The 14,010-nt window shown below is 32.5% G+C and overlaps 1 protein-coding gene across 3 annotated transcripts in view; it reads left to right on the forward strand.

The window, feature by feature from the left end:
• The first annotated feature begins 303 nt into the window (after positions 1–303).
• LOC126970783 (uncharacterized) overlaps positions 304–14,010 on the forward strand; it is a 120,020-nt gene continuing 106,313 nt past the window's right edge. For all 3 annotated transcript variants that reach the window (XM_050816865.1, XM_050816866.1, XM_050816867.1), the window contains exon 1: positions 304–657. In XM_050816865.1, the coding sequence (XP_050672822.1) occupies positions 468–657 (190 nt within the window). In that variant the 5' untranslated portion in view covers positions 304–467. The remainder of the gene's footprint in view (positions 658–14,010) is intronic.

The raw sequence follows: 14,010 nt of genomic DNA on the forward strand, positions 1-14,010 counted from the left end.
TGGACAACAAAGAGATCTTATATGGGATCCGTTTTTTCCTATTGAGGTACGGAGCCCAAAAAATTATCAAGCTTTTGTTCGTTTGTGATTCCTTACAAACGTGTTCTAAAATAAATAAAAAAAAACTATTTCAGTTGCAAGTAACTGCTTTTTATGACATATCAAGAGTAAAACACTACCTCAAAGCTTTGCTGTGCTTATATTCTTAAATCTACCATTTAGTAGTTTTATAGTACTGGCAACTTCATTACACGCATGCGTGGATGCTACTATGCGATACGGTTCGCCGTAGTACAATTTTACGATTCAGTAGATACTCTACCGTGAACGTATACAGTCACTCATTCGTCCACGATAACCTTGTTGACATTCGCGCGCTTTTTGACTGACCTTTTTTATTTGATCCAGTGTTCTGTGTTTATTGTTATTGTGGTACGCCGCAGTTTAATGTGTAATGTGACTGTAATATGACAAGCGTGTTAAAAAAATCTAGAGGCACTAAAGGAAAATCAGAATCCATGCAAGAAGATTTGCCTTCAAGATGGAATGTGTCCCGAGGGCACAGAGGAGAAGATGTTGCCAAGCTTATCAAATATATTGACGACAGTATTATCGGCAAGGGAAACTCTTTTTGCGGACCATTCGGACGTAGAAAAGGTAAGTGACTAATAAAATCATACAAAATTTAATATTTTTAAATGAACTTTCCTTACCCGCTTATTGTTAGAAATTAGGAAATAATTCATAAATATATTTGTATACCAACTGCTTTTTAAATATTTATAATAAGAAAAATAAAAAATATTAAAGTAAAAATAATAAGGTCATACCAGAGGTTTTGTAATATAAACAGACAAAAATAATTATTGCAAAGGGAAATTTTGTCAATGGTAAAAATGTCAACACCGAATAACCCAAGGTGTTTTTTAAACTTAGAAAATTATGTAGATTTTTATTCACCTCAGAGCGTCAAACACACACCTTTATTTTAATTATTTAGTTACGTTACCTAGGATGTTACAATTTAAGGAAATAATAAGGAAAGTTAAATTGATTATTTGTAAAATAATCATCGTATCGTATTAAACACCTGCACTTAACAATGGTACGTTTATGAAAGTACAGGCCAACAGACATTTATGTATAAAGTAAAGCCTTATGGGAAATACAGAAAACGATTGATAAATGATAGAGGAACTAATAGAATCAAATATAATTTGATACCTTAAAGCCTAACACATGATCGGATTTGGTACGGCCGCACCATCGGCACCATCGGACAATCTGGTGGGCGCTTCGTACCAACTGGTCCGGCGTCGTACTCGGTACGGTCCCGACGGTAATAATAATAATTTTGTGTCATAATATACTAATATAATATATAATAAATATAATAATACCATCTAATATGGTCCGGTACCAGACCGAGTAAGATGGTTCGGCCGTACCAATTCGATCATCTGTTATGGCTATTATAATTGATAACCTAGTTAAAGAGTTCGATAGTTAGTTCTCCGATTTCATAAAAAAAATAATGGGAAAATATTAACGGAGTATTTTTCTATTTGAGAATACGATTGTACATTAATTATTAGAATTTCTAAGAGCTATCCAGTAACGTTATTAATTCGTTGGCGTGATAATATTATTTTTATCTGTTTGTTTCCGCGTCGCAGCTGTTACATGTGTGTTCCGAGGCTGATTTTAATTTACTGTGTCAGTTTCTAGCACTTGTGGTTTGTAGAATGAAATTGTCATTGTATTTCAGTCACACGTGTTTTAAATTATGACTAAGAATAATATAATATCTAAATACGTACATAGATAATTTATTTAGGAACGATTTTTTATTAACATTCTTCTTAATGAAAACGTGTATTAGAATCAGCGTCCGGTCGTTGATAAGACTATGTTCATAATTTGTATGCGATTTAATGAGGCGTAACTAAAACAAATAGGTTATGCATATTTTGTATATATGATTCAGTCTATACATACTTCATTATTAGCCATTAAACCTAAAAATAAATTACTTTTTGGATAATCAAGTCGATTTATTACACAAAATAGCATAGATAACTTATACATCTAGATAGAGCCTCTTTCTGTAAGACGACACATGAAAACAGGCCAGGTTTTTTACTTTAGTGTGCGTCTTGTACACTCGCGATATTGTATGGCACTTTGTTTTAGTATGCGTGCGTTGTTGAAAATAGAGGTTAACAGTTCGCCTCTATTTTTTCCCGACGTTTTAACAGCTTTCACAAGCTATCTAGACGTATAAATTATCTAAGTTATATAGTGTCAATGAATACAATTAATGTAGTGTAAAATAACACAATATTTGTTTATTAAACAATTTAACCAAACAATACTACTAATTATTTCATCCTCTTTTCAATACTCAATGAAAATACTTAGTAATCTAGTATCATATTACTCGTTGAAGCTCAGCTCTAGAATCAAAGAATTTATTTATTTATCAAAGATACAATGTAACATTACAGATTAAATCTAAAGCGTTACAAAGATATTATACTAAAGAAATAACAAACAATGAAAATTATAAACTAGTTATCTTATTTTATAGAGCTTTCAGGCATCAAACTCTCAAAGCTTTTCTTACATTCTTTGACCAAACATTCCATCGAGCTGGCAAATAGATCACACTGCGGTGCTATTTGAAACTTAATACGAATATTTTGCTACTGCGTTGTAACGAAAAGGAAAATACAGTGTAACAAGAGAGTAACCTCTTTATAAAGTCGTTCATGAACTTCATATAGCAAATACTCTTTACAAATAAAATAAAACGGCTTACACTTTATAGCCCATCTCTATAAGGTCACCTATAATCTGATGGCCCTCAAACATGATTTAATCATCCAAAAAAAGTATTGTAATAAACTATAAAATTTTGGGATTTCATGAAATCTTGATCAAACAAATTATTCTTTGATTTAACGAAAATATTATACTCTCTGCCGCAATTTAATTCAGCCACGCGAAAATTTTATTTACACAAAAGATATAATATAAAATTTAGAGACGGCACAGGCGCCATCAAATACAGCCACGTAATGTTTAAAAATAGAACCATTTACATAATGATTACCAAAAAAAATACGCTCAAATGTAAACATCTCTGGCGGAACGTCTTGACCTTCGTACGAATTTACAATCAATTGTGGAACAAGTCAATACACTCTCGTAAAATTCTGCTATTTAGCAGTTTTTTTTATAATTTAGTATGTTAAACTGCATTCCTTAGTGAAATTAACTATTTTACCAGTGGGAGGCACACAAAGCCGGCTAGATTATGGGTACCACAACGGTGCCTATCCTGCTCGTCTCGTCCCTTATTTTCATAAAAAAAATATTACAAATTCAAGAACTTTCATGTTTTTTTTTAAGTTAGATGTATTATTAATTACAAATTGTTCAATTATTTAATTAATTATTTCGTGTTTAACATTGACAAACAAGCATAGGACTAATGCTAGTTTAAATGAAGAAGAAATGTGCAAATCACATATGACTATGTTTTAATTCTTAACTTTTCAAAGACTGTCTAATGATAAAATCATATAAGATAAAAATAAAGGACAGGATCCTTAAAAATATTTTAATAGCAAGGGATTCTTGGGGCAGTAAGTCTTCGAAAGGCGACCACGTACCGGAAGACGCAGTGTTGGCAGGCCCCCACAAGATGGACAAATGATCTGGTCAAGATCGCCGGAATACGTTGGATGAGTGCAGTGCAGGACCGATCGTCGCGGAAATCTTTGGGGGAGGCCTTTGTCCAGCAGTGGACGTCTTCCGGCTGATATGATAATAATAATGATGAAGGGATTCTCGATTGGTTTTAATTTACTAAATACAGATTTTTCATTTGATCACAATCGTTGAATGCGTATTTTTAAGTACACATGATCATTCGTTATTCAGACCTTTAACTTACTTATTTTACCAGTTAAAGCATTTATTTATTTATTTATTATTTAATCCTAAAAGTGAGGGAGATTATTTAGTAACAATAAATTATTAAGGTACAATTTTATCAAAATAAAAAATCTTAACACACAATATAGGCAGGAATATTCGGTTGTTTCTATCGAATTTGACGAGCGATCCCGTACTTTAACTAATAATGAGTTTAGTTAGTTTTGATAAGGTAATTAAAACATATACCTAAGTATTACACTAACATTGCTTACTATAATTTTCTTTAAATAATATTTTATACGAATTTTGAATGTAAAAATTCGGAACTTAAATATCCGCTTTCTTTAGCGTTCATGTTTTATGTACGCACAAATTTATTGGCACCATGAAAGCCCGAGGTAACTGAGCCTTTTTGTCATAAAAACTCGAGTGAGAGGCATTCACCGCGCCGAAATATCAGGTTTAGTTTGTTGCCCCTTCAAGCAGGAGAAAAAATTCCCGCGTAAAAGTTTATAGACACAAATATCGGTTTCATATAAGCTGTCTACTTCATAACAACTGAACGCGTAGCTGGCAACCCTACGATTGTAATAATTAGTAGAATAATACGTGTGTTTATCGAGCCGTCATTATATTAGACAAGAATTATAGCACATAATATAATATATTTTTTAATTGAATAACGTTGAGTAGAAATAACATAAAATAGTGTTAAATATGTTTCAATTTTGAATGTTCTTCAGTAAAATTCAAACGGATAAGTAATTTATTTTAATTGTAATGAAACTAGGCTTTGAGTGTTCGGAATATAATTGCAAAATATTTTTGTGGATTAAATATACATAATATAATAGATATTATGATTTTTGTTGTTGTGATTTTTGTTATAATTTTATTACATAAAATTAGGAATCTAATGAATGTGGATATATCACCACTGAGCTCGCAATTTTTCATTACTTGAGCGCAAGCACCGACAGGTTCGCGTACCCTTCCCGCTTTCTACTTTTAGTTTCTTACCCCCCGTGACTGCGCGGTGACCATGCTTTGTGTAATAAATTAATTAAGTTTACCAAGAAGTAAATTTACATTTATTATTATTTTTATGTTTATGTTTCTCCATATATTTATGTTCGCCAGTCCTGCTGTAAAAACGACATTAGCTATACACATCGATAACGAAAATACGAGTTTTTCTCTAGGTATTAGTTATTCTGTAGGTATTTGTATTTTTACAAATCCTCTACAAAGAAACTTGTACCAAACCTTAACACGATGCACTCTATAAATGATATTCTTATACCTTGTTCGCGATTAACAAAAGAAGGATTTCGATATCTTTTCAAAGATAATATATTTAAATTGTTTTAACAGAATTATAGTGGTATTTTCTTTGTGTAGTGAAACTGTCGGATGTAAGAAGTAGAATTAGATGAAGTATAGTACAGTTATATTTGAGTAATGAGTCGATATAGTAAAACCTCTTATGGTAAAGATACTACGAGAGGAATTCTGGCGTCGACATATCTTTAATATATATTTATTGGGCGATGTTAATACTTTTGTGTGGGAAAGGTTAGTACAGCTTAAACGATATTCTTAATGATACCACAGACTGGGAATGTAGCGACCACCCTTTTTAATTATACATTTTTATTGTACGATATTACATTGTAAACCACATTTTTATTAAAAAAAAGCCCGCGGAGTTCTTGCGCCCGTTTTTTTCAGGTCTGAGGCAGTCTATTTTAAATGTTCATGTTCAATAAGCGATTTTGAATCCTATTTTGAATAAACATATTTGAATTTGAATTTAAGTAATTAAAGCCTAATTTTTTGAATATAGTTGGCCTCGTATGCCAGAAGCTTTGGGTATTATTCAATGAATACTTCTTTTGAAATCAAAGTTGATTGTACCCTTGACAGTCCAGACAACTTTATAGACTTAGCACAGTAACGACAATAACACATCTAGTATGCAAGGTCGCTTCGAGATAAGGTCAACCGTGCCAGTTCCCTGTGTTGCAAATGCAAAACTATAATCTAGTAATTACAACTGTTCAATGAATACAAGTGATTGCCGAGTTGTCATAACTCAAATATACTTCATTAGCTTTCATTGATTTTTAACCGACTTCAAAAAAGGAGGAGGTTCTCAATTCGTCGGTATGTCTTTTTTTATGTTTGTTACCTCAAAAAACTTTCGACTGGGTGAACTGATTGTGATATTTCTTTTTTTATTTAAAAGCTGGTGCTTCCCGTGTGGTCCCATTGTAATTTGGTCCAGATCTGAAAATGGCATCCATGAGAAAACCATAAAAGTCTTAAATTTGCTATACATACGTTTAGCAAAGTGGATGCTAAATTTACGAATAACTCAATATCGCGCTAAGCAATTTCGATGATTCTTTTTTTATTGGACAGGATATACTTCAAAGATAGTTGAATGGAGCAAAGTTTTGGAGTCGGTGTCATCCAAGATAGGTTTGTAACTACATACATAGTTATAGATTAGATGTGCTTGAGTCGTGAGGAGGTGAGAGGCGAGATAAGAGCGGATCGCGGCGGAAGGACAAAGATTCCAAAAATAACATTTATAACTAGAATTAGATTAATTAATTAGATTGTATAAAAATACTCAATTATTTTTTTACTTCTTAATGCATATTATATATATTGTTTTGGAATAGTGTTTTTGAAGTCGGTTGTTTTTTTATTAAAATTTTTTTTGATCAACTAGCATATTATGCCTATAATACCTCCATTTTGAGGCTACTAGAATAGTAGAGTACGGAATACTGCGGGACCAACACTTCTGAGTTGGACATTCAAATTCGCTCAAGTTTTACCGGATCAGTTAAAACGACAAAAATACAATAAAATTATATGTATTTTACATATAGTATGTTGGATTTAGTGATGTAAGGTCACTTCTTTTCATTTTATTATTAAAACAGTATACCAATACACATAAAGGCATATTTTAAACAAAACGCAGCGCTCAAATGCGTGTTGTTTCTACAAACGCTAAGCATAGACTAAGTGAGTTGACTATAGTTGGCCACAACTCGTGTTACAAACAATATAGGTGGCACGTCTTTACACATACATAAATTGCTTCAATGTTTTTGATGCTGAATTTAATCGTCTATTTATATAAGTCTTAGGTGACGATTTATAGTAACCCCCTTATTCATAATAGTCTGCTAACTTAAAGCATTGCTAATTCTCACTCTGTCTTCTTCTATTCACCTAAGTCAGAATGAGAAAAAATACTCCTAAGCGGCTGTTTAAGTCTTTATTGTCAGTTAAAACGTAGTCAACAATAAACAAATGTATTATTAATATTATAGAGCGGGTGTTCTTAACCTTGGAATTTATAAGTTAAGGATTCTCACTATCCGGGATATACCTCCTCTGATAACAATACTCAGATATGAAGAAATTTTTGAAATAATCGCATTTTCTTACTAGCAACAGTAAGTTAATGGTCTTAAAAGCCGCCTTTACAAAAAAATGGTGTTTGAATAAGACACACAAAATAAGTAAAGTTGTCAAGGCAAGGTTTATAATACGAAATACAACTGTGCTTACTCGACTCGAGCAGACTGAACGATCGTTACACTGTCGATCGTGATGGCTCAGACTCATTAAATACCCAAAAAATAAAGTGCTATGTAAGTTTTAATTTTGAAAATATTTGTGAAGGCTTTTCTGTAATAAACTTTCTGTAAACAAATCTCGTTAATCAAGGTCTTTACATAAATCTAAGTGGAAAAACCCACATGCAGTAGCTAGCGATAAATCAAGGAGCATATTGAATTTGTAGAAGTCCACAAAGAAACAACAGTAGTGCGATTGCAAATGAGCATTTAATATAGTTAGAATTACAAATCACTGGGCTCAATGTCGTGCCACAGTACAGGTGCTTGTAGCTCGTCATTTATATTGAATTCCAGATTAGACTGATTAGACGTTTACCATTAGATAACATTTAATGAGATTTATACGAATTTTAAGGCTGGTTTCTATATACTATATATGCATAAATAAATTCGTATGTCTAGTCCCTTATTTATGGACAAAATAAGGGAAGACACGAACAGGGTGTTCAGCTGATGGTAATTGATACGCCCTGCCCATTACAATGCAGTGCCGCTCAGGATTTGCGCTCGACACCTTGAGACGTAAGATGTTGTCTCATTTGCCCAGTAATTTCACTAGCTACGGCGCCCTTCACACTGAAACACAGTAATGTTTACACATTACTACTTTTCGACACAAATGTGCGTCAATATTCAATCGCAATTCTATATTTACAATCCAAAATATATATTTCACAAATTTCGGTTATTTTTTATAATAGGTACTATTATTTTACTGTACAGACACTGCATTCTGCTGTTGATGTATAGATTTTGCTTGACTAACATCGCTTCTAATTGTTGTCAACTGCAAACAAACTGTTTATTTTTATGCTGTGGTCGTGTGATACGGGTTCTGTCGTGTTGACTAACTAACACGACCCACTGACTAATAAAATTGTGTACACGATTGATTTTATAGCGGAAATATACCGATACCAAGAGATGTTACATAATATCATCAAAGATATTGCTTACAGGATGAATAAATTTGAAAATAAACGTAGAAATTATTTTTGCGTTAGTACATTCGTACCATTGTATAATGTCTGTGTTTGTGTATTAATGTGAAATATTATAGGAGCCTTATTTTGTTAGGCTCATAGTAGGTATGTTCCGATATGCACTGCGACCACTGTACAGCGTGACGTCAATTTAGTATACTGTGAAGCCGTTCCTTTATAGCCAGTTATACTGGTTACTATTTAAAACGGAACGCAATCCCGTATACTGTCAGCCGCATTTTTTGACGCAGCATTAAAATGAGTGTATTAAAGTTTTCTAGTTCATTAAAAAAAACTGTTGTTGGAGTTAAATTAAAAATATTTGGGATAAAACTTGTGATTTTGACTGATCACGTGATCAAAGTACTGCGAGTACCTTACCTCGATAACGCCAGTGCTCACAGTAGAATATGGCGGCGATTTATGACGTCATATATTACCCTAGGGTACTGCGGCAGTATACTGGCAGTCCATAACGGAGCGTATTTTTAGCTTCACCTGTATGTTTGTATGTTTGTAACCGACTTCTTCGGGCGCGATTTTGACCCACTTTAAACAGCTAGATTTCGTTCAAACTTTGTAGATTTATTCTACAGTGATAGCACTGTGCAGTGCTCGCAGTGCATATCGGAACATACCCATTATCTATCGTAAGGTGTGTCTCAGATGTTCCTAAAGTCAAAGTTAAAAATATTGTATTGACATAAAATCAACAGATTGCTTGTGAACGTTAATCACCAAAAATACAGGTCAAATACATGCTAATTACACAAAAGTTTAAACATATATATATATATATTAAAAATAATGAAAATCAGTAAAACAATTGAATCATAAAATCCATAAAAAATAACAACTATAATACTATTCCATTCCATATTGTAATATCGTTTACGTAATCTTCAATACTGTATTAAGCCTTCGACATAAGTCTGCGTTTAATAAAAGATTTAAATTTAAAGATAGACTAAACTTTTAAGATCCCACCAAATATCTTTTATTTTACGGTTTCCTATATGAAAAAAATACAAACGCAAGAATCTGTAATTAAATATGTTTTAAGAGACACTCTATTTTACACTTGTTTAATAAATAATTGCTTTATTATGGAATACGAAGACAAACCAGTGTGTGGTTTCTAAATGATCACTAAAGACACCAATAGATAATTTTCCTGAAAAAGCTACGAATACATCCGACACGGTGACAGTGTTACCATATAAAATATTTTTTTAGCTCAAATTTCGTGTGGATGCTAGCGGGGGATATTTACTCAGTTGTGATTATGTTTTTTATTGTATGGTCATTTGAGCGTGATTTATGATGTTTTTGTAGCCTTTTTTACCATTCAAAACAATATAGGCAAAGGAAATTACCTAAAAATTAATTAACATATGGCTTATAAAGACTAAAAATGATGTAACTACACCATACCGCCTAGCCATTTGGTTATTTCACATGCAAAGTGAAATTGCCTGCGAACACGGAAATTATCGTCACGTGTTGGAAACGACGAAAAAAGCTGAGGTTGAGAACTAACCTCTATTTTGAGCAATGCACGCACACAAACACATAGCGATATACAAATCGCGAGTGTAAGATGTAGTTTATCACGCATACTAAAGTATACCTGGCCTGTTTTCATGCGTCGCCTTACAGCAAAAGGCGATCTATCTAGAGTCTAGACGTACAAATTATCTAAGCTCTTAATAAATAAATTACTCTACTTATGATTTTAAAGCCATGCTATACTCTGTTGCTGTCGTTGTAAGAGCTGTTTAATATTGTTCTATCATATTCCATCATCCGATGAAAGAAAAAAAGTGTGTGTGTCAGTGTATGCACGCAAGAAGTTATACTTCTTTGGCGTAACAAAGCAAAAATCCTTAAAATTATTTATTCCTCCTCCTAAAAATAAAATCTTGTAAAATAAGGTGCAAAAATCTTGCAAAGATGGCTTTTACAATTAATTATTAAATAACGAATACGGCTGTATGGGCTTGAACCCTTTGCCTGTCCTAATAATGGACGGAGAAACCAAAAAAAATAACGAATGACGTAAACGTCAGAAAATTTTAGTCACCAACCTCACCCAGTTAGTTTTGTGTAACTTTTCTATATTCATCTTTTCAAATTTCACTCTCATCATTTGTTCATAACGCGCTTAAAAAAGTATAACTTTAAAAATCGATATATCCTTAACTGAATAAGAACATGCAATATATGTGCATTAATTCCGCATGATTTTATTAAAAGTTAATTAGGAAAAGGCTTTGCGACATCAAGTAAAAACTTGGTTAACGGGACAACAGCTTTTCGGAGCGATCATTAAGTGACGGATAAGGAAACTGTGTCACTTGAGGCTGGATTTTATTGAGTACTTAGACGTGTATTGGCAGACTTGAGGGCGCCTTGAGTTATTACGTTTACGATAAACGTACGTTGATAATTGTTTTATTATCTAGTAGATTGTTGTGCTATTATTAGTAATTATAACTGAATTTTGCCATTAATAATTTCTATGATTATCATTATTTATTTACTTATTTATCTTGACGTTTCGATGACTTTATATACAACATAGTCACGGTCGATGTTGATATAGAAATATCGTGATAAATTAAGTTAAATTTAGCATATAGGTAATAAACTTCAGTTTTTAATGGAACCAAATTCTTTTACACGGCTTACAGTATGGTGAACTGAATAAAATGACACGTAATCAAAAAACTGCCCTGGATCATATAGAAAAAAATTGTTTTTTTTATATCATAGACATATAATTCACAATTGAATATAAAGTTTTTTAATAAATAAATAGTTTTCCTTAAATATTAATTAAACTCTTTGATTTTATTCTCTACTATACTTTTATATGCAGAGAACACTCTCCGCAATAAATGTCTCTACGTAACGCTTAGCGATCTAGCCATTTACAAGGTACTGCATACCTGTGAAATATATTATGTAAGTTACAAGCTTATAGACCAAACGTTCCACAAATTCGGGATTTGTAATGATCTCTCGGCGGTAGATTGCATGAAATCTTCATCAAAAATCTTTCCAGCCGTCTTGATGCCAAAAAGGAAAATACACTCATCGATTCTGTATAGTATATACGTTATATCTATAACTGTGGACTGTATTTGCATAAGCCCCCTAAAATATAATAATTTACCAATAATTGCGACTAAAGACTGAAGACTTTACTTATGTAAAGTTTGCAATATTGCCTGTTATCTCTCAGCGAAAACAACTCCCTTATCTTTGCTCGCTATTCATTCAATTAAATACGACTTATCAACTAATGTTTGTATTAACAAGTGCCATATGACATTGATAAGATGAACAGATAGTGCAATAGTATAATCATAATAACAATATTATGTTAGTAGGCATTATGTAATGAACTGCTCTTGTATTGGAGCATCTACGTCATTTAAGGCTGGGGACCGCGCGAATGGCCTTGAGGAATCGAGCGGACCTAGTTTACCTCGCCGCACAAGATCACCATAGTTTTAATTCAGAATTAGAAGCATTTTTTATTTATTACAAACATAATTACAATTTTATTTACAAAACTAACAAAACTATGTCAAGTTAAATAGTATTGGTGTACAATATTATCTCTCCCGTACAAGATATAATCCCGTACAAGATCGCCATAGTTTTAATTCAGAATTAGAAGCATTTTTAATTTATTACAAACATTACATTACATTACATTTTTCTTTACAGAACTAACATAACTATGTTATATTATATGTGATGTTGGTTTTAGTTTTGATGTTCTTCTCAGGCCTGAGGCATTCATTTTGGAATGGGTGGTAGTTTTTTTTGACTTTCAATAAGTGATTTCACATCCTATTTTGAATAAAAATATTTGAATTTGAATGTAAATATATTTCGATACAAGTTAAATCTAGATTAAATAATTAGCAGCCAACTGTTCAAGTAAAATACCCCTGATTTTTGGTGTTTTTATTCGCACTGTCGATAAAAAAATAGAAATGTAAAGAAAAATCAATTTTCTTTTCATATTATTATTTTTAGTAAAAATATATACTTTATATAAACCGTCAATAAATTGTTATAATTATGCGTTATTTTGGCGATCATATTACTAGCTGTTACCCGCGACTTCGTCCGCGTTTGTCACTGTAACCATATTAGAGTTCCAATCGATATGCATCTATACAAAACAATCATAACAATTCGACCAATGGTTCAAAAGATAAAAATCCGTACAGTAGCGTGACAGACAAACACTCCTCATTACGGCGAGACTTTTAAAATGTCCATGTGTGTTTTACAGATGTGTTAGTGAGTTAGTGAAGTGTGTAGTATTTTGCTTTAAGACAATCCCTATGACAAATATTGATAAACGGTGTCATATTCACGTATACAATATTTTATTTTCAATCACATCTTTTAATTATTATAATCTTTAGAAAATAGAGTGTTTACTGCGTGTTTAAAATGTAATACAAAATATTTAAGTGAATATGGTCTACGAAAATAAGCACCATGAAAGTAAGTTACTAAAGAAGAATCAGTTACCTTACCTTCAGTTAGTCCTTTGCACAGGATGCCGGCTAGATTATGGGTACCACAACGGCGCCTATTTCTGCCGTGAAGCAGTAATGTGTAAACATTACTGTGTTTCGGTCTGAAGGGCGCCGTAGCTAGTGAAATTACTGGACAAATGAGACTTAACATCTTGTCTCAAGGTGACGAGCGCAGTTGTAGTGCCGCTCAGAATTTTTGGGGTTTCAAGAATCCTGAGCGGCACTGCATTGTAATGGGCAGGGCGTATCAATTACCATCAGCTGAAGGTCCTGCTCGTCTTGTCCCTTATTTTCATAAAAAAATACCTGTGAAATGTTACTTTATTTGGATTGTTGCTATAGATGACAACACAATCGAACACAGAACACGACACCATTATATTATTTAATTAATATCCTTTAAAGCAGAACAATTACGATAAAAACACTGAAATTAAAATGCGTTCCCCTTTGACAGGAGACTAATGGCCACTAAATTGTTTCAACACGGTACCACGGTCCATCTATTAGTTCAGTTGTGTATCTAGTTGGAGCGCAGCGGAGACCAATCCTGAATCTAAGTTTACCAATTTGTATATATTTATAGATACACAATACATGTTGGTCTAGACAGAATTCTAGTTAGCTATAAAAGCGAAGCTAATTAGGTCAATAACAATTTTGTTGGTTCGTGAAAGAATTTTAATTGTACACATGCAACACTGCTTTTCTTCATTCAGAATATAAAACCTATTTTTAAGTTTTAAATGTTGCTCAAGTATTCTTTTTGCGGTTTTTATGTTATGTCAAAGAACCGATCAAATTTAGTTTACTAGAGCTTGAAAAAGCATATAGACTACCTTTAATTGC

Source organism: Leptidea sinapis, chromosome 22 (genome assembly GCF_905404315.1).
Source record: "Leptidea sinapis chromosome 22, ilLepSina1.1, whole genome shotgun sequence".
Lineage (NCBI taxonomy): Eukaryota > Metazoa > Arthropoda > Insecta > Lepidoptera > Pieridae > Leptidea > Leptidea sinapis.